This window comes from Colletotrichum spaethianum, assembly GCF_022836535.1.
Source record: "Colletotrichum spaethianum MAFF 239500 DNA, contig33, whole genome shotgun sequence".
NCBI lineage: Eukaryota > Fungi > Ascomycota > Sordariomycetes > Glomerellales > Glomerellaceae > Colletotrichum > Colletotrichum spaethianum.
In genome coordinates this window covers 51,228-75,704 of record NW_026054803.1, presented here as the reverse complement: position 1 = coordinate 75,704, position 24,477 = coordinate 51,228, and the positions used below count along the sequence as shown (strand labels likewise).

At 56.0% G+C, this 24,477-nt stretch overlaps 8 protein-coding genes across 8 annotated transcripts; 3 read left to right on the top strand and 5 right to left on the bottom strand.

The window, feature by feature from the left end:
• Nucleotides 1–2,235: 2,235 nt before the first annotated feature.
• Nucleotides 2,236–2,568, top strand: ColSpa_10076 (uncharacterized protein; the record flags this gene model as incomplete). The annotated part of the gene is made up of 1 exon (XM_049276288.1): nucleotides 2,236–2,568. One exon carries the CDS (start codon nucleotides 2,236–2,238, stop codon nucleotides 2,566–2,568), a length of 333 nt encoding a protein of 110 aa, XP_049132245.1.
• Nucleotides 2,569–3,312: 744 nt separating this feature from the next.
• Nucleotides 3,313–3,861, top strand: ColSpa_10075 (regulatory protein gal4; the record flags this gene model as incomplete). Its single annotated transcript, XM_049276287.1, has 1 exon — nucleotides 3,313–3,861. One exon carries the CDS (start codon nucleotides 3,313–3,315, stop codon nucleotides 3,859–3,861), a length of 549 nt encoding a protein of 182 aa, XP_049132244.1.
• A 1,006-nt stretch (nucleotides 3,862–4,867) lies between these two features.
• ColSpa_10074 (uncharacterized protein) lies at nucleotides 4,868–5,785 on the bottom strand (the record flags this gene model as incomplete). The annotated part of the gene is made up of 1 exon (XM_049276286.1): nucleotides 4,868–5,785. The coding sequence occupies one exon, from the start codon at nucleotides 5,783–5,785 to the stop codon at nucleotides 4,868–4,870; it is 918 nt and encodes a 305-aa protein (XP_049132243.1).
• A 617-nt stretch (nucleotides 5,786–6,402) lies between these two features.
• ColSpa_10073 (uncharacterized protein) lies at nucleotides 6,403–7,560 on the bottom strand (the record flags this gene model as incomplete). Its single annotated transcript, XM_049276285.1, has 2 exons — nucleotides 6,403–7,274; nucleotides 7,341–7,560. The coding sequence occupies 2 exons, from the start codon at nucleotides 7,558–7,560 to the stop codon at nucleotides 6,403–6,405; spliced, it is 1,092 nt and encodes a 363-aa protein (XP_049132242.1).
• Nucleotides 7,561–12,664: 5,104 nt separating this feature from the next.
• Nucleotides 12,665–16,592, bottom strand: ColSpa_10072 (EH domain-containing and endocytosis protein 1; the record flags this gene model as incomplete). Its single annotated transcript, XM_049276284.1, has 4 exons — nucleotides 12,665–12,694; nucleotides 12,759–16,268; nucleotides 16,330–16,481; nucleotides 16,568–16,592. The coding sequence occupies 4 exons, from the start codon at nucleotides 16,590–16,592 to the stop codon at nucleotides 12,665–12,667; spliced, it is 3,717 nt and encodes a 1,238-aa protein (XP_049132241.1).
• Nucleotides 16,593–17,744: 1,152 nt separating this feature from the next.
• ColSpa_10071 (tubulin gamma chain) lies at nucleotides 17,745–19,362 on the bottom strand (the record flags this gene model as incomplete). The annotated part of the gene is made up of 6 exons (XM_049276283.1): nucleotides 17,745–18,104; nucleotides 18,698–18,801; nucleotides 18,822–18,897; nucleotides 18,961–18,987; nucleotides 19,138–19,178; nucleotides 19,338–19,362. 6 exons carry the CDS (start codon nucleotides 19,360–19,362, stop codon nucleotides 17,745–17,747), a joined length of 633 nt encoding a protein of 210 aa, XP_049132240.1.
• A 1,642-nt stretch (nucleotides 19,363–21,004) lies between these two features.
• ColSpa_10070 (uncharacterized protein) lies at nucleotides 21,005–21,780 on the top strand (the record flags this gene model as incomplete). The annotated part of the gene is made up of 2 exons (XM_049276282.1): nucleotides 21,005–21,298; nucleotides 21,352–21,780. 2 exons carry the CDS (start codon nucleotides 21,005–21,007, stop codon nucleotides 21,778–21,780), a joined length of 723 nt encoding a protein of 240 aa, XP_049132239.1.
• A 351-nt stretch (nucleotides 21,781–22,131) lies between these two features.
• Nucleotides 22,132–23,526, bottom strand: ColSpa_10069 (uncharacterized protein; the record flags this gene model as incomplete). The annotated part of the gene is made up of 2 exons (XM_049276281.1): nucleotides 22,132–23,055; nucleotides 23,173–23,526. The coding sequence occupies 2 exons, from the start codon at nucleotides 23,524–23,526 to the stop codon at nucleotides 22,132–22,134; spliced, it is 1,278 nt and encodes a 425-aa protein (XP_049132238.1).
• Between the last annotated feature and the right edge of the window lie 951 nt (nucleotides 23,527–24,477).

The following is a 24,477-nucleotide window of genomic DNA, read 5'->3' as shown; positions in this document are numbered from 1 at the left end:
GTCTCCCAGCCGGGGTCATGTGGACATGCGCGCCCGATCCGAAGTTGCGCACTGACCAGGTGAGGCCGGCGGCGAAGGCAGCAGCAACAGCCCGCCCAACAACAAGCCAAATGCTGACAGTGGAGTGCTTAAAGGTACGAGAGGGACGGAGTTTGGAGTCCGGAGCTTGCAAGGTCATGGCATGGCAATGACAGGCCGGCGATGACAGCCGGCGGGGACCTGAACACGACTCCCTGTCCTCAGGTGCTGAGGCCTGGCTGCGCGGTAAACTCCTCGAAGAGGCATGGCCCTCAGTGACAGATTGCAGCGGCTACAAGCACAGTCGGGCCTACTTGCCGAACAAGGTCGGTGGTGCTTCCGAGGGTCGGAGGGGCTGCAGCGTTGCTTAGAAATTCAGATTTAAGGGTCCTTCCACAAGACCATCGATGCCCAGACTCACGCCAGGAAGAAACACGGCAAGGTTGGCGCCAGAAACCCGCGACCAAGCCCAAACGAGACCCCATCGAGTCATGGTGGTCCCGGGATTTCATCGTTGACGACGACAACGTGGTTGGTTGCGACAACTAGTCAAGCCATTATTTGGTCGTAGCGCGGGTATTAAATTTACCGTCGGTATTGGGTGCCACCTTGATCGAGATGTACTGTGGTCCATTAGGTGAAGCCACGACGTAATCTACACAGGCTACGCACAAAACTCTATCACGCATCGGGTTCTGTCGAACTGTGCGCTTCGACCCTCGGAAAATGAAATTTGAGAGTGGAGGACGGAAAGAAGGGGAAATCCGTTGATTTCTTGTCTCCAAAGATCAGACTTTTCTTATGCCAACAACAAAGGATGACGCCCAGGGACATGTCGATCAGCCCAGAGATGCGAACAAAAGACGTCAATCGTACGCAGCTCCGAAAACGAGCATATCAGTCCAGAGATGCGCAGTTACCGCGGGGCACCAACGCATTAGCGAGGCATTGATTCGGTGGTGCGACGTGGATGAATGATGACGGATGGGTGAAGAGAGGGGCTCGAAGTCGAGGGCTCATGCTTCATAATTCGCGGTCCCTGGGAGCCGGCAAGGGCAGACGGAAAGGAGTGGGAGACAGGAAAGAGTGTTCGGCAAGAAGGCAGGTTACGAGGGTACAGTGATCCGAACCGCCCTGTCGCCCATGCTTGGCCGTATCGTCATTGCCGGAACATGTAGAAGCTTAGCACACGTCGACGGCGAGGTCTCCGCATGTGATTGGCCACAAAGTCTGATGGAGCACGACCCCATTCATCGGCTGGTGGGGGCTCATCTGGCTGTCGCGGTACCGAGTACTCCCAGCCCAGGCCATGTGTACGCCATGCCAGCGGTACTCTGCACTCATCTGGCTTGAATGCCGCAGGGTAAACACCTCGATTCGAAGTGGTGGGAGTGGGCGTGGGCGTCGTGTGTGGGTGGAGGTTCCAGACCTGGAAGGCTAGCATGCCTGGCCACACCTGGTCACCCTTCTGCTGCCAACCCTTCCAGTTGCTCCATTGCTGGGCTGCCCTGCCTGCAGCGGCGGCACGCAGATGCGTGGGGTGGTCTACAGGGAAATGAACAGACTATCGGCCAATGGCTGCTGCGAGCCAACACCGCGGAGCACGTTCGGGGCCCCTCCTGGGGGGCACAGAAAGTCGCGCTGTCGGGTAAAGAAGTTGACTAATACTATCCACTCGGCCTGGGTCCGCAACATGGGCCTCCGAACAAAGGCTTCATTCTCGCCCAATTTGACTCCTCTTCCCCCATCTCATCCACTTCACCCTGAACTACGCAGCAATCCAGCCCGCGACTGAGACGAACCTCGCTCTCACGAACCAGCCAGTCGCCCACGAGAACATTTGATCGACACTTTCAACATCTTGCGCCCTCGTCCAGCTGTCGTCTTACATCTACCCGAACCGGCGCCAGATTTGCCCCTCCATCCTCGCTGACCTCAGTGCCGAAAAGTTGGAATCGATCCCGGTCGTTGAACCGCGCGCACTTTACTGAATTGCTTGGGGGTTCCAGTACGGCCACAACGAGCCCACTCTCCCCCTCCAAACGCCATCGCCGCCGTCCTTGACCTCAGGGACCCAGCTTTTTACAACCACAAAACAACTCGACGTCCTCGCTCTGGAGTCGACTTTGACGGAGCCCCTTCGCTCCTCTGCCTTTTTGTCGCCTTGACCAGAAGAACCCGATCTCGCAACACAGAGCCTTCACCGGCCTCGCGATAATGTCGCCTTACACCAGCACTGGCGGTGGGCGTGCGCCCAACGTTTCTCGCTACCTGCGCGACCTCAACACCGTCAAGGAGCCCGCCTCTGCCGAAGAGAACTTCACATTTGAAGAGGACCTCGCAATCTTCACCAACACTCAGTTTTTCGACTTCGAGACCGGCCAGCACACCGATTACCAGGCACCGGCCAAGAAGCCCGAGACCGTTGAGCCCCAGGCTCCCTCGAGCGCCGTTACCGAAGAATTGACCTCCCCTATTGGCGACTTCAACGTCGACTTTTCCATGCCAGGTGAGACGAGGATTTCGGTTATGTTGTCATATTTCACCTGACCAATCGGTTTTGGAACCCTCTTCTTGTTATTGCGAGTTTTGAGTTTACCGAATACGCCATGCGTTCATCACCTGCTTCACCATCTCAACCCCCCTACAACACCACGCGTTGGCTACCTCGAAGAGGTCGGATTTTACAGGAGTATTCCAATCAGCCGTGGTTCCGCGTGTGTCATCGGGCTATTGGGAAACTGGTGGTGATTCACGATTCAAACACCCGAGTCAAGTGGCTTCTCTGAACTTTAACCTCCAATCCCCAGCGATCAGCTCAACTTTCCTTCAGGGCCGCAGCCAAGCACATGCGACCGACTTATCGCCAGCCTCCAAATCAGTCGTTTCCTACCCCACCCTGTTCATGCGCGGTCCATGTTTCATTCAGTGGCCTTGATTGGGAGGCTCCGTTGCTGCGTTTTATGCAGGTTGGCCGGCCTGCGCTGTTGAGGGAGAGGCGCGACTCCAGGATTGGAGCTTACAAATTGCCGGGGGATGGTGCAATACCCCGTGACTTATCGTCATCGACCCTAGCAGGGGGGTAACGACCATCTGGGCAGCCGCTATCCGATACCGATTAAGCAAGTGCTATGGTCGACGGCGTTGCTATTCTAGCATTTAGGCTCGTCGATGCGGTTGTTTCTTTGAACAAGCGCTATCCGCCCGTCTTCCCCCTCATCCCGCCGTCTCGCCGGCGCCACGATGCCAGGAACTGATAACTCCTGCCTTGAACCATCCATCTGACCATGAACAATGACAGGCGAATTCAACTTCCACGATTTTACCAACCCCTACCCTGCCTCGGGCGTCCCGCCCTTCGCCGAAGGCCTGGGTAACCTCCAACCTCTCCAGCCCAACCCCCAACCTACCTACGCGCCGCCTCCTGTCTCCCAGCAGCAGAACCACCACTATGGCGCTCCTACACCGAGGGCCGCCGAGACTAGAACCCCCGAGTCCATGAACGGCGTCAGCAGACCCGGCCAGAGCTTCGAAGAGCAGTCCCGCGTCGCCGCTGAGGAAGACAAGCGCAGGAGAAACACCGCCGCCTCCGCCAGATTCCGCATCAAGAAGAAGCAGCGCGAGCAGGCACTCGAGAAGAGCGCCAAGGAGATGTCCGACAAGGTCTCTGCTCTCGAGCAGCGCATCAATCTCCTTGAGACCGAGAACCGCTGGCTTAAGAACCTCGTCATGGAGAAGAACGAGGGCAACGAAGACATCGCCTCCATGCTCAAAGAGTTCCAGAACAAGCAGCCCAAGTCCACGGCGTCCTCGGATTCTGTCAAGGCGGAGGAGGCAAAGTAAACGGGAGGAAATCGATCACCAATGGGAGGCACAACTTCCTCGGGCGGACTGTATGCAATGCGTTTCAAGGTCAAGACATTGGTGTCTTCTGGCACCAGGTGGAGTTTGGCACCGTGAAGGGACAAAGAGATTACCTGCGGGATGGGGTTGTGGACGAGATGTAGAGGGGTGAAGAACGGGCGGGTTTACTGAGCGTCTTTGTTTTTGTTGACTGGCAACATGTGATGAGATTTAAACATATACCTGCACGAACTCATGATATAGGGAACGTGATGAGAGTATATCACAGCGATGAATTATATGGATGGGGTTGTTCACCCTACGTCTATTGACTACAACGATTATTCCAATTCCAAAGATCTCACTAGAGACTTCACTAGAGAGACTCAAGACTCGGAGGCTCTGCCGTTGAAAGTGACTCAGATCTCAACATCCCGCAAGTCGAAGGCGTGATACGGTCCCCGCAAGGTAGAGTTCGACCGCCCAAGTCCGCACAGGCACCCCCCTGGCCACTCTGCTTTGTTTGACGGGCAAGCTAGGTCAGTCAGGTTGGTTATCACCCCGTGTCTCTCCATTCTATTACCCCCGCTTACCGCGCCGACATGCCCCATTCACTGAAAAAGGGCAAGAACTGGTGGCCAGAACCCGCGGGTACGTAGTTCTGTCCGATTCACCATAGGCAGGCTAAATTTACGGAACCGTTGCCTGTTGGATTCGGTGACACCCACCGCTTCTTGTTAGAAAGACTCTATGGACAGGCATTGGAAGCAGAAGGGGCAAGGGGAAGGAGGACAGGGTGAGAAAAAAAACTCAAAGCCCGCTAATCCAGAACGACATGTTCTCTTCCAAAAGTGGTGGGCTGGGTAAGACTCAACAAACGGCATGGGATAGGACGAGACAGCCGCTTAACATGGGATAAGATGGATGAGGACCATACGGAACGGGGGGGCTGGATTGGATCGTGAGCGGACGACGAGACGGAGAAGGCTTGGATAATGGAGACGCTTCATTTCCTCGGGTTCAATCTGTTACTATACACAGCAGTATTACTCGGCCCTACCACTCTCATCCCGGCCTTGGGACTCCTCCGGGGGCGTCCACTTTCTCGCATATCAATGAGAAAATATTTCTTGACTTCACCTCCTTTCCGATTGAGTCTCGATCCGCGCCTTTTTTTTTCCTCTTTGCTTTTCCTCTTCGAGCTCTCAGCCTCGGTCGGCCCCGTCCCCAGTACCATTGCCCTCCCCCTGAGACCCGCGAGACGGATCTGGTTCCTCTTGCCGAGGATTCTCAGCGTGTTGCGACGCTCAATCTCCGTCATCTCGCCCCAGTTGCCGATCCGCGACATGGTGCCGTCCTGGTTGACCACCAGGGGCCCCAGGTGGTCGAGCTTGGTCGAGGCACCCTCGCCGCCGCTCATGTCGAGGGTGATGGTGCCGTTGCCTCCAGCGGAGTTGCCGTCAGACGAGGGCGCGGGAAGCGGCGGCAGAGCTGGGGCCTGCTTCTGCTGAGCAGACTCGGCAGAGCCCTGCGCGTCAGGCTGGCGCTGGCTAGAATCGGCGTTGCTGCTGTCCGCCGCGGGGGCGTTGGATGTCGCGTTTTCAGGGGCCGGTGACGTGCTTTCCGTGGGGTGGTGCCCTCGGTGGCTACCGTCCTCGACCTTTTGGTTCTGGGTCTCCCGCCGTCCTCCTGCAGCACTCGCTGCCGCCGCCGAGCCATTGGCGGCTCCTGGTGGTGCTTCTGGCGCTGGTGCCCCCATCGCCTTCGACTGGGATCCCGATGATGTGCTCGACCTGCTGTTCGACTTTGTCGTCGCGGTGGCGGCGCGGACAGTGGTCAGGGCGGGTGACGGTCCGAATGATTGGCGGGTCAGTGTTCGGAGAGGCGCGTACAGGCGTGGGATGTACCCAACCTGTAGTCTCATTTGAGTAATGATGTCTCGTATTTGCCAGTTTCTCTTGGGTAAAATTGAGCGAGGGTTTGGGCTTTGGGAAGCCGAACTGGAGTTGGGGGTCGTCGGTGAGTTGTGAGAGTTTATCGATGTTCAGAGATGAGAGTGAAGTGGGTCCCCCTTGGCGTCAAAGAGTTGCCAAAGGTGTGAAGCGACTTCTGGTAATTTCCAGACCCCCCTTCTGTTCTTCCATTCCTCTTTGTCTTTACACAAAGGACTCAACGGGCTCCCCGACTCGAGGATTACAACTTGGTCATGGCCCCCACGCTTCTCATATTGCGAGTTTACGGTCGCGTTCGATTGGAAGGACTATTATTTGTCTACGCTTAATGCTTGTTTATTGCACCTTTGATACTCTGATGCGAAGGTGCATCAGGCCGAGAAGATCCCCCCGATGGCGTGAGCCATGCACCTGTCTATCTATTCTGAAGACGACTGAGAAATCCTCCCATGGGTATCAGGTATTGGCTTGCGCCATCTTGCTAAAGAGCCCAGAATCCGATTCTATCCGCAGTAACGCCATCGATGCCTAATGTGACTAACAAGAGAAGAGAGAGGGACACAGGAGAAAGAGCTGCAGCTGGCTGTTCTTAGCGACGACCCTCGCCACTAGTACGACGACGGTCGAGACGTCTGACCACTGCGCCGAGGACGACCTTGAGGATGCTGTCCGCCGTGAGCACGCCCCGGTTGCCGTTCTCCCAGGTGACGGTGTCGACCATGTCGCGGAGATCACCGTCAATCCTACCGACGAGATCGTCGTCGAGCTCCCGGAGCGCCTCACGGGCGCCGGGCTCGTTGCCGACTTGGAAGAACTGCACGCCGACCTGGTGCATGGGGGCGTCGAGCTTATCGAGCTTCTTGGCCGCCGAGATGATAGTAGACTCGACATCGTCCGAGGGCGCGCCGTCGGTGATGACAATAATGTTGATCGGCTTGACGCTCTCGAGATCGTGCTTCTTACTTTCGAGGAGCTGCAAGTAAGACCGGAGGATAGCATGGAGGCGCTGACCGGTGGGTGTGGCGCCGCGGGGACGGACTGTGGTGAAGATTTCGTGGACCGTCTCAGTACGCCGGATGCCATAGTAGCCGCCGGCAGCTTTGCCTGCCCTGGCATTGCCGCTGTCCGTCGTCTTGTTGTTGAGAAAGTACAGGTCGACACCGTCGTCGTCATGAGACGTACAGATGGGTGTAATGGCGCGGAGAACGTTTTGGACCTCGGGCCACGAGCGGCCGGCCATCGAACCCGAATCATCGACAATGAAAATGGTATCGAAGGAGGATAGAAAGGCATAGGGGTCCTCAGGCGTTGAGACCCTCATGCCGGCGGCCGACATGATGGAGTCGGCGTTTGATGGGGCGGGTGACGGGCTTCTAACAGGGCCATCCAGAGCCGTCAGGTAGTCGGCGCCTGACTGAGGAGGCGCTGTCACAGTGTAGGCGGGAGGAGGCTGATTGGGGACTGGACGACAGTGAGAATTACTGGTCGGAGTTGGAGGAGTGATTATGATGCTGGGCTAAGACTCACGGTTGGCTTGCTTGACGACTGGATGGTGAGCAAAGGGGTTGTTGCTGAAAGGCATATTGGACTCTGCGATATGCTTGGATTTCTGTGACGACGGAGTTGACTTGCGGGATAGCTTATCCTTGACGGAGCCGAAGAATGACTTGCGCATATCGGGCCTTTGGTAGTCGTCCGCGATGGGCGACGAGGGGTAGGCAGGGGCTGGCTCTTCGAAGTGAGGCATGGTGAAGGAAGGAAACTGCTGTTGCAGTGAACTTGATATAATAGGTAAAGTGGGCCAGAGGCTGTCTGTCGAAGAAGGAAATATAGTGGCGCTGTTCCTTCTTGAAAGAAGGTTTGCGATGACCCTGGTACTACGCAAACTTGGGATGCTGTTCAGTCACTTCAGATTGCTGTTGACAAAGAGATGCTTGAAGTTGAGTTGGCTGGGAATTGTGTCTTTACTGAACTTAGGCTTTGTGTGATGCTCTGGCCCAACTCCCCTGCACGTTTGTCTATCGCATCGGATTGCTTCATTCTTATAAGGGTCAGTTCTTGGACCTCTTTGAAAGTTTCATATTGCCTCCTTGTCAGTCAGCCTAAGGCGATGATGAGTGAAGTCGATGTATGGCATTGATGTTAGGATCTCGGTGGCGCTCTCATTTGAGTTAAGAGTTGAGGCTGAGGACCCCCCCCCCCCCCCCCCCCCCCCCCCCCCGGGCCCCTTCATCATGTGTGGCTATGCTGAGCTGGGCAATGTGACTGGCCTGTCACCGGATCAGGGGGCACTGCATTTCTAGGTAGGCTGAGCAAGGCAACCGACTTTTCATTCTGCCTTAGCTATGCAAGCTGCACGTGGCTCGCCGTCCCAAAATCAGGTCCGCCTGGTCCCTGGATGCCTTGCATTTGGGCTTACAGAATGATGATAATGGTCTTTGTAGACTTCCTTTTCCCAAGTTTGTTGTGACTACACCCGGTTGCGGGGTAGATGAGAAAGGTGTGTATCCGTTCAGAAAGAGACGGGTCACGTGTAAGGTGGCCTGGGATTGGTCAGCGGTCGCCTCGTATGTGGCCGGCCTATAACTTTGGCCGTGTTCCGTTTCCAGGGGCTGCGAATCTCGAAAAGGTACGGGGTTGACATCTGGCGCTAGAGTCTCGGCGCCCGGGGTTCCAGCGAAGTCTGCATTTCGCCGTCGCCGTGTTCGTCAATGATTTAGAAACACTGCATCCATTGGTTCGAGTCCATTGTCAACGCGTAACATCAGGTCTCCTTTGGTTCTGACCATGTCGAGGAGACATGTTGTTTGGCATGCGATGGACGACAATACTGGCAACACACAGCCGATTTTGCAAGCAAAAATCTCCTAAAGCAACTTCGTTGTGGAAATCTCCTGAAAGTTGTCAATTTTGTTGCTCGGGTGCGCCGACCCACGACGAGAACTCAAGCGTCCTGAAAGTCCCGGTAAAATGCCGTATGGGGTCCGCCTCGACCAGACTACCCTGCCAATGACCTCCTGTGATTGGGCCAAGTATTCAACATCCCAGATATGCTGCGCAACATTCACCAGGGGCCTTCGACGCTTACTGGGCAAAAGGTAAGAGGATGTGCTGTGCTTCTGGTGCTGTAGTCTGCTTGGTGAAAGCATCTTTCCCCCGTGAAGTCGCCGTCTGTCCCGGACAGGACGCCTTCCTGCACTGATTGGGCACGAATCGAAGCCGGGGACGAGCCAGACAAAGATACGGAGATCCGCTTTCGAGTAGGACACTGAATCTAGACACCGCTTTTTTACGTACCGTGGTGATACCAACACGGGTTGTTGACAAGGGGCAACGAGGGGCAGATGAGGGGCAAACAACCGTACACAGAGGGTGAGAGAGACAGACAGACAGACACTCGCACTGGCGTTGCGTTCCCTTTTAAAATGGAACACCGCACACGAAACAGCGAGCGCCACGCTGCTGTGCGCCGCCTCTCTGCGTTCGCTCACCGAGTGCTACTTTAACATGTAGCAGAGATCGACATTCGGACTCATTGGTCCTAAAGACGGCACAGGCGGCACGGCACTCTCGAGGCTAATTTGTGACCACAGCACTGTTTGCTTCCATTTTCCTTCTGGACCTGTTCGACCTGTTTCGAGCCCCCGTCTCGCTCTGCCACGCCTCTGAGACTCGGTGACCGCCCACCCAAATTCGTCAAGTGACAGTCCCACGTCCATCTTCAATGAGAACGAAGGCAGCTTCTGAGCCTATCAGCATCTCTATCGCGCCCTACAAAACCCACAATTGGAAGAGCCTGCATCAGAGCTGCATTCCTATCCTGCAGGGATTCCCAAGCCAACGCCAGGGCCCCAAGTGCCGGTGAAGAGAGGCCTTTCGCAGTTTCCCAGTTTCCCTGTATAAGACGCTTTGCGTGCCCCTCGCTGCCTCACCTTGAAGAGGTGAAGAGCATTTCCCCCCTTTGTTTTCAGTTCACCGTCTCTCACACACTCTCCCTCCTCACCTTCCCCAGATTATTCCCCAGCCTGGTGAACAGACGGGGCGACCGATCCACCGACTACAAAACTCTTTTTCTTGCTTCCAGCTGCAGCTTCCCAATCCCAGCTGCTGCGATTCCCAGCGCCATTTTTGCCAAAGATCAAGCGCCACCCGCAGCTGAAGACAGATCAGCCAAGATGTTCAGCAACCGCAAGTTCTCGATCAATCGGCACACCGGTGTGCCCAAGCCCAGACGCTTCAGTGTCGGCGAGATTGGAGGCAACGGTAGGAAGCCTAGTCCCCCCCCTTTCGTCTATACAACCAGCCTGAGCTGCGCGAATGGCATCCTTTTCTGCTTCCTTCTTACCTGCTCCCGAGCTGTGCGGTCAAGCAGCGAAGAGTCGAGGAGAAAAGCTTGTCCTCCAGCTTGGTGTTGGTGCGGGGTAGGAGCTGAAATGCTCGAACCCAGCTCCAACGCTGCGTCTCCAGCAGTTGCCCCTCGTTCCCCACACAGCTCCAACTCGCGCTCGATGACATTCCGAGTCTTGGCTCTTTAGCGTCAATGTCGATGGCCATGGTCTCGCTACCTGAATCACGCTGACATTCTTGCTACCAGAGGTCCAATCCAAGACCCACAGACAGTTCCGTAACGCCCACGAGGGTCACCAGGCCCATGCTGGTCTCGATGCCAGCCGATCCTCCACCGGTGTCGTCTGGTGCACTGAGCGCGCCTCCGAGTATGGCTTCCTGGAGGACCCCGATTCTTGGGCCAACCTGGGTCAGGGTGCCCCGAGGTCGAAGATGACATTGCCGGTTGCTTCCCTCGCCCCACCACCATCGACATCTCGATGGCCGGTCGCGAATACGGCCCTACCGCGGGTATCAAGGAGCTTCGCGAGGCCGTGGCCAACCTCTACAATGTCATGCATCGTGAGGGCAAGGAAAGCAAGTACACCTGGGAGAACGTCGCCATTGTTCCCGGTGGTCGCGCTGGCCTGATCCGTATCGCTGCCGTTCTCGGAAACTCCTACCTCTCCTTCTTCTTGCCCGACTACACTGCTTACAACGAGATGCTGTCCCTCTTCAAGAACGTATGTGCTCCTATACAAAGCTAACATTGGATACCGTCTGACACCAAATCAACAGTTCTCTGCCATTCCCGTCCCTCTGGCCGAGGAGGATGGCTACCACATTCACCCCGACCGAATTGCTGAAGAAATCTCCCGTGGTTCCTCCGTCATTCTGACCTCGAACCCTCGTAACCCCACCGGTCGTGTCGTTGCCAACCCCGAGTTGGCCGAAATCCAAGACATCTGCCGTGGCCGCGCCACCTTCATCAGCGACGAGTTCTACTCTGGCTACAACTACACTAGCAACTGTGACGGCAACACCATCTCTGCTGCCGAGAACGTCGAGGATGTCGACGAGGACGATGTTCTCATCATCGACGGCTTGACCAAGCGCTTCAGACTTCCTGGCTGGCGTATCGCGTGGATCCTTGGCCCCAAGGGTATGTGACCATGTTCCTGGATTGACTGGACATTTGCTAACAGTATTGGGCAGAGTACATCAAGGCGTGAGTAGCAGTAGCGCCAAACTGAAGATATCCATACTGACAGATCTTAGCATCGGCTCTTGCGGCAGCTACCTCGATGGTGGTGCCAACCACCCCTTCCAGGAGGCGGCCATTCCCATGCTCGACCCCACCCTGGTCAAGGCGGAGATGGTCTTTCTCCAGAAGCACTTCCGCGTACGTCACACCCTCGATCTTTGGGGTTGACATGTTCTAACAATTACACAGGACAAGCGTGACTACGTTGTCCGCAGACTGCGCGAGATGGGCTTCATCATTAAATACGTCCCCGACTCTACTTTCTACCTGTGAGTTTGTCCTTCTCAAGCATGCCTTACACAAGCCGGACTGACGGTGTTTCTAGTTGGCTGAACCTTGAGGGTCTCCCCGGCCCGATCGCCGACGGTCTCAACTTCTTCCAGGCCTGCTTGGAGGAGAAGGTTATTGTCGTCCCCGGTATCTTCTTCGACTTGAACCCGTCGAGACGTCGTGATCTTTTCGACAGTCCCTGCCACCACTTTGTCCGTTTCTCGTACGGCCCCAAGATGGACACCCTGAAGAAGGGTTGCGACGGCATTGAGCGCGTTGTCAACAAGTTCCGCAAGTCGACCGATTAGACGCGATGAGAGAGAGTTGGGTGGAGATGATAATAAGGGTAACTCACGAAAATACAGTAGGCTAAGACGAATACCCTTGTGTTCATTACCTGTGAGCACACACGCAGACGGCACAGATGATGCCGAACAGACCAACGCCCTAATAGGGCGTGTTAGCGTGGTTACGAGACCTCGTCATATGAGAGTCTAGGCTCTATGAGAATTGAAGATGAAGATTCACTGCACAAGATACAGAGTCACAGAGTGCTGGCATGAATGGACCCTAATACATTGCGTGAAAATGCTTTTGCTGTGTGGCCTGGACAAAGGGAGCAGGATCACAGAGTTCACCACTTGAGCCTCAATGGGGACAAAACAAAAGTGAGGAACATGAGTATTAAAAAGTTCTGTTAGAAAATCTGGCAACATTGCTATGCTAGTGTTGAATCAAACATGTACATCCTACATACACATTAATTGCCAGCGGGCCAACCGTAGTCCAAAGGAGAACCGAGGCGGCCTGGCATACGGAGGTGGGAGAGGGTTTCTCAACAACCTGCAAGCATCAAGGTATCTCGTCTAGGTCAAGCGAGGAAATCACGACGCTTGCTATCATGGGGCTTTTTACGCCACTCTGCCTCCCTCAAGGAAACCCAGTTGCGTGTCTGTTATTTCTTATTCGGTCGATGGTCTCACTGCCAACCTCACGACTGGCTTGCAAGATAGTTGGCAGCCTGAGAGAAAACCGTCAGTTCCGTGACCTCTTTGAATAACAATGCCTTGGACGCATCAACTTACCCTCTCCAAGTTGTAGTCGTACTTCTCTAGAGCGAGAATGGAGTCCTCCCTCGAGTAACCCATGCTGGTAAGGTTCTTCAGGATCGGGTCATCGTGCTCACCCGACTGGGTGAGAGCTCGGCCGGGGGCCGGACGAGTCTCTTCAGCCTGGGGAGCAGGGGCGGGAGCACCTGCGGTAGGGTTTGCGTTGGCGTCGCTAGGCGAATCTAGACTGGCGAAGATGGCATCCCAGTCCTGCGCCTCTGGGGCTCCTGCTCCCTTCGCCGGTGCACCGGCGTTGCCACCAACGGCGGTGTTCGGCGATACCGATCCAAAATCGTAGCTGCTCTCTTGTCCAAACGCCGTCGACTCAGTCTTGGCCTGGCTAGGCGGAGGGCTGCTGTCGAAGACAGGATTGAAGTCGTCCAGGCCGGACCTAGAGATCGTCTGGAAGTCGTCGTCGGCTGAGCCCTCCTTGGCATCCTCAAGGCCTTCGAATTCATCGTCTAGGTCGTCGAAGGACGATTTTGCCTTGGGTGCGGCAGGCTGTGTAGCTGGAGCCGCTGGTGCAACAGGAGTTTCCGAGACCTCAGGGGTAGCAACCGGGGCAGCAGAGGGCTCAGGCGCAGGCGCATCCTCAATAGCAGGGGCGGGTGCAAGGGCTGCGGCGGCAGGTGGGGGAGAAGTGGCTTCCTTGAGAGCTTCGGGAGCCTCGGTCTTCTTTGCTTGAGGGGACGCCGGGGCGAAATCATCCTCAAAACCACCACCAAACCCGCCACCCTCGCTTGCAGTATCCGAATCATCATCTTCGCGGTCAAGCTCAGAGATGGGCGGGAACTCAGAGTCGAAAGCTGAGAAAGATTTGTTTGCGTCAGCACCAGAGCTTTCCGAGCTCTTGTGCGCACTAGTAAAGCTAGCAAAAGCATCATCAAAATCAGCCTTGGCATCATTCGGGCCCATGGCTGCAAACGGGTCAGAGTCCGTCACAGCATTGTCTGGCGCAGCTGCAACTCCGTTGCTCGGAGGCTTCGCATCGCCTTGGATAGTGGGCTCTTTGTTGCTTGCGGTCGACGCCGACTCAGTGCTCCGGCCCGTTGTCGTAGGCTCGAGGGGGAAAGCTCCAGGCAGTGAGCTCGCCTGAGGGGTCTCAAAACCACCTTCAGCTCGAGAGGCAGGCGGTGAGACGGCCCGAGAGGAGCTGAGAGATTCACTTGCGTCGGCGAACGGGAGGAAACTTGAGCTGATCTGCCTCGACTCTGGAGGAGCAGGAGGCTCAGCTGTGAGGGTGGCTTGACGGCTGACATTGGGTGGCGTGGAGACTGGGGGTGTCGAGAACGAGCCCAAGCTGGCAGTCGACGCACCTGTGTGTTGCGGCTTGAAAGATGTGGCGGGTGGTGGGGTACTAGTAGACCCGGCAGAAGGGAATGCTGGCCCAAAGACATCATCAAAGGACTTGTCAACACTGGAGGGCTTGGCAGGCGGCGGCGAGGCGAAGGAACCCATAATGTCAGTGCTGCCCGTTCTCCTGAAAAAGGGGTTGTTTCCACTGGCAGTCGAAGGTGTAGGACTTCCGACCTGGGCCGATGACGCGACTGGAGAACTAGTGTTCGCCTGGCGAGAGAGCTCCTCGTTGCTCTTGGAGAGATCGGTCAGTTCAGACTGAAGCTTATCGCGCTCGCCCTCATTAGTCGTCAGCTGCTTCTTGTTGATGGCAACAAGTCCCTTTTGTTGTCGCGCCTCGGACTTGAGCTTCTCGATCTGAGGCTTGAGCTGGGCAATCTCGGCGTTGAGGGCACGCATCTTTTCCTTAAGACTTGCGTTCTCTTGCTGATCAGCCTGCAGCCCAGCATAAACTTGCTGGTGCTGAGTCTGCAAGTCTCGGTAGGTGCCGTCCAGCGTCATGCACTCGGCCTGAAGCTTCTTCGTCTCGTTTCTTGAGGTGTTCAGCTGTACCTGTAAAGCCTCAACGTCTTTGGCTTCCTTCTCGTACAAGGTACGGAGTTGCGCCAAGCGCTGCTCAAAGTTCTTCTTCTGTGAGTTGGCTTGGTTGAGTTCGTTTTGCGTTGTGGTACGCTGACCCTGAACCTCCTGCATCTGCTTAGACAGTGAACCGATCTGATTGGATAGGTTCGCAAGCTCGGCAGTTTCGTTGGTCAGCTTCTTGCTGACCTCAGGGTCGCCATCTCCCAGGAGGTCTTCGGATGCCGAGGGAGCGGGGGGCTTGCCGGAGTTTGAGTCTCCTGTGGAATGAACAGCAAGCCCGCGCCCGAAAGACGATGAAGGCACAAATGGCTTGAATTGAGTTCCAGTGGGCGAGGGTCGAATGGGAGAAGAAGGTGCCAGGACAGCCGAGCCCGAGCCGAACGGATCGTTCGCATTAGAACCACCCGTCGACAGAGCAACTTGTGCAGGGGCGGGAGCAGGCGGTGTGTCAAGACCAAACAAGTCATCAAGAGCAGACTTGGGAGCCGGAGGAGGCGCCGGGACAGGTGGTTGAGGCTGGGGAGGCGCGTCAAAGGGCGAGCCTGATGTTTGGGGACGTGCTTGGGTCCGCAGACTAGGTGGGATCAGGTTGGCAGGCAGCGTTGTCGGAAGGGAGACCGAGCCATCTCGCCTCATCCGCTGCTGCCGAATGAGGTACATGGCAACGGCGAAAGTATCTCTGTTCAAGCGGCCCTCGGAGTTGATATCTGCAAGATCCCAAATCTGAGCCAAGGCGTCCTCTGGGAGGTTCGATTGGCTCAGGAAAGGGACGGCTTCTTCGCCAGTGATGAAGCCCTTGCGATTCTTGTCCAGATCATTGTAAAGGATGTCAAACCGTGCCTTGTCATCAGGGGTGATGAGCCAGTCGTTTGCGGGAGTGCCAGTTGTTTGCGCGGTGATGGGCGGCCGTCCAAGGGGGCTACCGGCACGAAATTGGGCCGAGCCGCTGAGTTGTCTAGGAATGGCAGAGACGGGACCGGTACCGGTAGGCGATTGTCTGGGCGCGGCAGGTCCACGCCGAGTTGCAGCTTCGTACAGAGCCGCTGGAAGGATATTGGGGAGGCCTCTCAGAGCGCCTGTCTTCATGGATGTAAGGAGGTGCATGGCGATGACAAATTCGGTCAAGACCAAAGCGCCGCGCTGTTCAGTGTCGGCTAATTGCCAGATTCTGCCAAGCACCTCGGTCGGCAGTCCTGACTTCTCGAAGATGGACTTGGCTGCGTCGCCCGGTAGGAGGTTGCCCGCCTGCAGCGGTTGGCGCTCAAACAATCCAGCATACTGGTTAACTTTCTCGGGCGTCAGAGGCGGAATCCTGATAGGGCCTCCGCCAGTGCCCTGGGCTTGCAGGGCAGCGGCGGGAGGGGCGGTGGGAGACGTGAGGCCGGCTGGAGGAGGCATGCCATCGAAACGTGGCAGCGGTCCCGGTTGGAGGGCGATCTCGGTTGTTGGCTCGCGCCCAGCTTGCGCGTGGCCGATGAGCCTTAACACAAGCCCGAAGCCCGCTGGGGTCAGGAAGCCCCGGTTCTCCTTGTCTGCAATCTGCCATATCTGTCGTCGCTTGCATCAGCTACTGTGACTGACTTGGGATATTCGTAGTAGTCGTCCTTACCTCTCCAAGTACTCTAGAATCCAACCTAGTCTTTTCAAAGAACTTGACAGCGGTTTCGCCAGTAACAACACCTACGCTCTCGGTATCGGCTTGGCGGAACAACTGGCCATAGAGACGTTTCTCTTCAGGGGTAAGGTTGAGGTTCGGCGCGGCTGTGAGACACGACTGTCGTCAGCACACCATCCTCATGTACTTCCTGCGCGCGCAAGCGTGGATTCATTCAAGAATAACAACTCACCCGCATCAACGCCCTCAGCAGACATTTTGGAGACTCAGAGCTCCGTGCAGCAGGAGTGATTGTGCTGCGCAGCTTGAAGTAGTATCGGGTTTGAGGTGATCGGGGAGAAGATCGGTCGTCGTCGGTCGGTTTCAATACAGCCTCCGGGGGCTGGGGGTGATCGACAGTATGTCTGTTACCAGGAAATAACAGATTAGAATCGATGGCAGACTCCGGACAGTAGTGAGGAGAGGATGCAGTTGATAACTTACTTTGTGCACAGATGCTGTGCCCGGCCCTATGATCCCAGAGAGAGATGTAGAGGAGGAAACTCGTGTTTGGACGCTGGTTCCGTAGTAAGGCAGATCGACTGTGGATGGCTGGGTGTCGGTTGGTCGCTCTGCTGGGGAAGGTCGTCAGGCTGGCTAATTCGCAATGAAAGCCAAGCCACCCACCTTGAAGAGGTACGTACTTTCTGTCCTGCTGTGGTGTAAACGGGCACCGATAGGGGCCCATAATAAGCTCGGACGCTCTTCACATCCCCGGTCAGCTTGTACATCCGACTCCTCCGCTCCGTGCTTCCGACATTATTCTTGTGATGGCCATCTACGGAGTGCAAGATGACGAGGAGAGGGGGGAGGAGGAGAAAAGAATCATTCAATATTGCTAAGCGTGGGCAAGAGGAAAGGTATACTTGTCACACGTCACACAATCTTGGACCTTTAGTTTGATTCATCCCCGTAGCATTAAAGTTGGCTATTCTTTTCTCATTCTAACAACTGAAGTAAACACGCCACTGGCCCCGCAGGACTGCTTCAACGGAAAGATCCATGACACCAGAGCCAGCGCCCCAAGAAGAATCGGGGTGTTGCTTCGCAACTTAATCCGCATCCAATCGCCAGGATATACACATCTTAGTACTCAGCCTCAAGACCTTCCTCACCCTCGAGCGAGTCGGCAGCAACCTCCTCGTAATCGCGCTCCAGAGCAGCAAGATCCTCGCGAGCCTCGGAGAATTCACCCTCCTCCATACCCTCACCGACGTACCAGTGGACGAAGGCACGCTTGGAGTACATGAGGTCGAACTTGGTCGACAGAGCGGACCAGGCCTCGGCGATGGCAGTGGTGTTGGAGAGCATGCACCTATGATACTTGTTAGTGACAAATATTCAAGACAATCAGATGGCACGGGCAGAACTTACACAGCACGGCTGACCTTGGCGAGGTCACCGTTAGGCACCATCTGGGGAGCCTGGTAGCAGATACCGAGCTTGAAGCCAGTCGGGCACCAGTCGACGAACTGGATGGTGCGCTTGGTCTTGAGAGTCGCAACAGCGGCGTGGGCATCGTTGGGAACGACATCACCGCGGTACAGCAAGCAGGTGGCCATGTACTTGCCGTGGCGGGGGTCGCACTTGACCATCTGGTTGTTGGGCTCGAAGCAGGACATAGTCATCTCCTGAACGGAGTTGGCCTCGTGGGCGGCCTTCGCGGCAGAGATCATGGGCGCGTAGGCGACGAGAGGGAAGTGGATACGGGGGTAGGGGACCAGGTTGGTCTGGAACTCGTTCAAATCGACATTGAGGGAACCGTCGAAGCGAAGGGAGGCGGTGATAGAGGAAACGACTGTGTTCACTCGTTAACTCATGATCGAGGGTAGAAATTTGGAGGCTGAATCTTACCCTGAGCAATCAGGCGGTTCAGGTTCTCGTAGTTGGGGCGCTCGAGACCCAGGTTGCGACGGCAAATGTCGTAGATGGCCTCGTTGTCGACCATGAAGGAGCAGTCAGAATGCTCCAGGGTGGTATGGGTGGTAAGGATGGAGTTGTAAGGCTCGACGACGGAGGTGGCGGTCTGAGGGGCGGGGTAGACGCAGAACTCGAGCTTGCTCTTCTTGCCGTAGTCGACGGACAGGCGCTCCATGAGAAGAGCGCCGAAACCAGAGCCGGTACCACCACCGAAGGAGTGGAAGACAAGGAAGCCCTGAAGACCGACACAATTGTCGGCGACGCGGCGGACCTTGTCGAGAACCTGGTCGATGAGCTCCTTGCCGACGGTGTAGTGGCCACGAGCATAGTTGTTGGAGGCATCCTCCTTGCCAGTAATCATGTGCTCGGGGTGGAAGAGACCACGGTAGGGGCCGGTGCGGACCTCATCGACAACGTTGGGCTCCAGATCGCAGTAGATGGCACGGGGGACGTACTTGCCCTGGCCTAGAAAGCGGATTGTATCAGCAAACAGCCCATGCTTCAGGGCTCGTCGGGCCAAAGCATACCAGTCTCGGAGAAGAAAGTGCTGAAGCCATGGTCGGGATCGGCCGCCTTACGCTCCTCGGTCAAGTATCCATCGGGCTAGCGGAGAGATGCGCGTTAGAACCATGGGTATGCGGACAATGAAGTAGGCTGATAGCTTACCTGGATACCGTGCTCGAGACAGTAAAGCTACAGACGAAGATAGGTTAGCCATCAAACCCGGCAGCAAGCGATGCCTGGCTGGTGTTGTTGAGTGTCGCCAGGGCAAGCAGCTTTTTGACTCGACTCGACTCGACTCGACGACGGTGTGGCATCGGGTAAACACAGAGGTAAACATACCTCCCAGCAGGAGTTGGCGATCTGGCAACCAGCCTGACCGACTAGATAACGAAGTCAGTAAAGCATTCGGAGATGATAGGCAGGCATGTCGTCGTGGTAGGTGACGGCAGCAGCCGTACGCATCGGGTGTGGTCACGATGCGGTGAAGCGAAGCAGTACGCGTGGGGTCAGGGAATCAAAACAAATGAGGATTTGCTTACCGTTGATGCTGATGACCTCACGCATGATGGCGGTTGGGAGACAAGTGAGAAAAGGGCTAGCGACTGGAAGAGGGGGTGGGAGCAGAGAAGCAGGACTCGAGGAGGAAAGCAAGCAAAAGAGTTGATTTCGCAGCTATCACGAGAGGATGTCGGACAGGAGGTTGAAAAGGTTAGGTTAGGCCTGGCAAAGTGCAGGGAAAGAATAATAGGTGCTGGGCGGCTCGTGCTTGTGTCTTTTCTGATGGTGGTGCTTAGTGCTGGTTGGTGCTTCGAGGACTGGAGACCTCAGGACGGGACCGTGGGACATGGGACGTGGACCAGGTTCCTCAGGTGGTCAAAAGGCCAAGAAGGACACTGGGCTCAGAGGTGAGGAGGCCAGGGTGGGGTACGAAATTTGATGCGCCAGGGGCCGTGCAGCGAAGTTTTGTTGATATGAGCGGCCCCGAATTGGTAAGCGCGTCTGCCCACGTCTGTTGTCAATAGCGAGACCGGCGAATGGCAGGAGCGCATGTCGGGAGGCACTGGGGGTGTCTTATTGGCTCCCCAGTGGAGACTCGGCAGGTACAGGGCCCTTTTTGCGCTAGGAACCTCCAGCACTGTGAAGGCGCTCTGCGGGCTCGTCTGCCATTGGCGGGCAAGGTACACCGCACTTCGCTGGCCCCGAACATGCTAGGCAGTGACAGCTTGCAGTGCATGAGGCGAAGAAACAAGTGAAAAAAATAAGCACATGGAGGGCCAGGACTGAGGAAGCGTCGGGACGATACCTTCAAGCCGGATGACCCAACCCTTCTTCGTGCTGCGTCTCCCATGAATGACAGGGACAATGGGTTCCAGCAGGGCCGTTTTGCGCCATGTATGAGTACCCGAGCCAAAACAGGAACTAAGTAGCAAGTGCAGAGGGGATTAGAGACAGCATCCACCCGGCTTGAAGAAGAGCAACTTCTTATCCGGTGAGCGAGATAAAGCTTTATTGGGCAAGGGGCACAGACCGGCCAATCTGATCTGAAATATCGTTGCACATCAGACTGTACACCAGCTTTGGCGGTCTCCTCAAACATCAGTCAAATCTCATCCAATAGGTTGCCAATCTCAGCCGAGACCGTGCTTCCTCACACCAGACCCAAGGTAGGTAACAGCCCCAAAAGGCAAAAAGGGGGTTCCGCTGAGTCTCAAGGCTCCAGGATTCAGGAATCCTCAACCGGGCAGTGGAAACGGACCCATCGCCGAACCGTGGCGGCGGGAACACAAAGCCTGCCGTGTAGCCTAAGATGTTTTTGTTTTGTTTCTTGTTTCATGGCAGCCTAATGCCCAAGACACCAAGAGGCAGGCCGTGACCTGAAAGCGCCTTCAGGAGAAAAGTAGAAATGAATGATGTGAACGAACACCAGGCAGCTTCGAAGCGCAGAACAGGACACCCAATGCCAGCCAGTCCGCTCGAACCCCTGTCTCGCCTTACCCACATGTACTCCCGTTTTCCGAGCCGTCACCTCCGCGAAGAAGTGCGTTGCCAAGTACTCCCTCCCTGGCTTTACCCACCGCATCATCAGACAGCTTGACCAAACTTCGTTGCTGATCACCATCAACACCAATGACAATTACCGTTCCCTCATCACGACGCTAATCTAGGCAGACGTATTCTTTCCGAGTCTTAGGAGAAAACTTTCGACATGCGATCTGTCTTCGCCGCCGGCCTGGCTCTGGCCTTCTGCCTTGATATCGCCTGCGCCAACACCGAAAAGGTCATCTTCGTCGGTCCGGAGACAGTGAACGTTCCGACCATGCCGCCGACCCTTGAAGACCTTCGGCTGGATGTCCTGACACCCGATGACTGGACCAAGCGACTCGACCTGAAGGCTTCGTTCCCAACCGGGGACACACCCTCGGGAACGACGACTTGGTTACTGCTCGACAGGCTTACCCATGGCCAGCGTTATGAGCTGAGAGTGTGCTGGGCGGCCACAGTAAGACAGTAATCGCACGTCGTTGTCTGGCGTTATTTGCTTATTATATACAGCAACCCACTGCTTTCACGCTCGATGTATTTGAACTACCCACCGTGTGGGACACACCCGAGCTCATTTCGTCATTGGCAACCTACGCATTCTCACGCCAGCCTGAAAAAGACAGCCCAGACGTCGGAGACACGACCTCGCAACGAAAGAAACACGAACATGAAACTTCGCTGCTCTTTCTCCGGGTTCTGGCGGCAGCAGACTACTTCACGGACAATACCACTCTCATGGCCCAAGTCGAGCCCGTTAGCGTTGACCTGATCCTCGATCCATTCTTGCTCAATGCTTTGCCACGTTCATTACTGCCCACTGTGGGTTATGTCGTCGTCGTGGCGATCTTGGCTTGGTTTCTATCTAGACGCATTCTTGTTTGGATTCAACCTGTAGTCGCCGCTGAAGGCAAGTCCGCGGAAAAGAAGAAGAGGCTATGAGTACGAAATTACCGTATCGCGTCGCCTTCTCCATGCATTCATGTCTTGCTTGAAACGAAAGGACTTCTAACGACAGGAATTCCACTGCGTACAAACGATTCCATGCTTTCTTGCACTAAAAAGACATCCAACACTCGTCGCGCATCCCTGGAAGCAGCCAAGGATACGAAAGGGGGATATACAATCTGAGCACCATCCCAACAGACATGCTCTGCGTTTTCCTTGAGCATGTCCAATTAGCGGGTCCAAACATCCAACTGCCAGACCTCAGATACGGGAAAGACGACGAAAACCGTGTCACGCCGTACTTGGCTCTGCAGTACTGTTCGACAATACTAGTCTCCGCAACGCTCAGTAGTGGTTACCGTAACTAGGCGTCTGCTGAGACGGGTTGCCGCCGTATGATGCTTGGCCCGGGTAGCCTCCGGTCTGAGGGCCTTGGGGAGCACCGCCGCCGTATGTTGCAGGGTTATATCCTCCGTACTGTGGCTGTTGTTGTTGGTGCTGCTGGTTTGGCGGGGCACCATAACTGGGCTGCTGGCCGTACGAAGGAGGTCCACTGGCGGGCGGAGGCGGGTATGATTGAGTGTGAGATTGTTGGGGCGGCGCGCCGTACGAAGGGTTGTGATGAGGTTGGCCCTGGTTTGGCGGAGGGGGGTACTGGTTAGGCGGCGGAGGATATGACTGTTGCCCGTGGTTCTGGCCCTGGTTCGGCGCTGGCGAGTGGTAGGAGCCACCTGCTGGCGTAGACGAGTGCTGGTTGTGCGAAGACGAACCAGGAGGCTGGTACGAGGTGGGAGGAGCCTGGCCGGTGTAGCCGCCGCCACCGCCGCCAGAGGCATTGTTGGAGTACCCGAAGTCATTGCCCTGAAAGTTGATGTCAGTAATGCGCCCTGAATAAAGCCATTCGCTCCGACATACACCGTGACTTGGCTTGCCGCCACCGAACATGTTGGCCACACCTCCCATAAGAGATCCGGCAATACCCCCATGTTGCTGCTGGTGGCCTGAGGACTGGTTGCCATGGTAGTTTTGCTGTTGCCCCTGTTGCGGTTTGTTTCCACTCGAAAGCAAGCTTGAAGCCAAAGAGCTGCCAATCTTGCCCAAAGAACTCTTGCCTCCGCCGCTACCACCTCCTTGGCCGTTACCGTGTCCGCCGATGCCGCTCATCAACTGACTGGCGAGGCCGCCGAGAGGGCTCGAGCTGCTGTTATTACCTGAAGAGGAGCCGTGGTTCGAGTTCTTGCCTCCGAGAAGCGCGTTCATAGCCATGCTCTGCAAAAAGATCGTCGAGTCAGCAACGGAACATTAGTAGAACTCAAATGCGACAAGGACGGCACAAATTGCCAAGCTACGCGTGGCCAGAGAGGTAGAGGATCGAGGGCAACATACTCCAAGTCCGCGGTCTCCCGTCGGGCCATCGATACCCCTCGTGCTCGTAGTGTCGGGAGGCAAAGAGGGGTTGACGGGTTCGAGGGTGCCGTCGGCATGGCGCACCGTCTGGCTGCCGTCGGGATGAGTGATGACCTCAGGCTGCGGAACGCCGTAAGGATGATCGGAGGGCTGAGCAGGCGTCGCGCCCGTGGGCGCGGCATCGGTCGGTGTCTCCCATTGCGATACGCCGGTGGAAAGCTGCACGAAGTAGTACTTCTTGCTCGAACCATCCCACTGGGCAATCCAGCCAGCAGGTAGATGAGGCGGGGCGAACGTGGGGCCCTCGGTGCCCGGTGAGGTCGGCCCTGCCATTAGAGAGAATATGGGAGTCGTCAAGTTGCTAGGAGGTGGAATAGGAACGCCAGCACGCGCTGAGGATGAGGATGCGGTGTGGGAGAATCAACAAGAGTCGAACGTGTGGTAGTGTCGGTGGCTAGAATCGGCGGGGGAGGATGCGGATGTATGTATGGATACCGCACCTTACGGATTGGTGGTGGACGTATCGGGGCTGCTGTATCGGTACAGGGTGGGTGGCTCCAGGTCAAAGGTAAGGTCCAGGAGTCTAGGGTATTATAAGGTTGCAGAAGGGTCCAGTGCTGCGCTCAGTCTGTCCTTATTCAGAAAAGGCCCGGACAACGTGCAGCCACAATCAAGACTGATACAGGCACAGACAGACGCGTGTTGATCTTGAAATGGGCAAACCCTTGACCGACGTTGAGAAGGCTGAATGCTTGGCCACCTGATATTGGTATTGAGAAATCAGGATATGAGTATGAAGTGGCTGAGATATCGGGAGTCAGGGCATGGACACATGAGAAATTGCCCAAGTAAACCAGATTAGTATAGAAGCGTCGACTGGCTTGTTGACTGGATCTGCCCAATCCAGCGAGTCCGAGTGCCTCTAGAAGGCTTTCATTCCCCGGCAGCCCGGCAGTACTTGGTCACAGTTGGGTAACAAGAGGGCGCCGCCAGAGCAGCTGAGTCGATATGAACAGGTAGGTATTGTTTCTTGCCTTGCCTTAGGTAGAGATGGGTGGGTTAGAGTTGGGCGCCGGTGGAGTCAGGTTTGGCTGGGACGGTCTAGCTATATGTGAAGATGGGATGCAATGCGACTAAATGCGCCTCCTGTTCCCCTTGTTGTGCCTCGCACACGATTGACCTCGGTTGAGGAAGACAGAGTCAAATGACAGATGTTGTGTGCGAAGCGCTTGTTTCACTGCCTGCTTTTACAATTGCGAAAGCGTAGCACAGCCCCAACAGAGT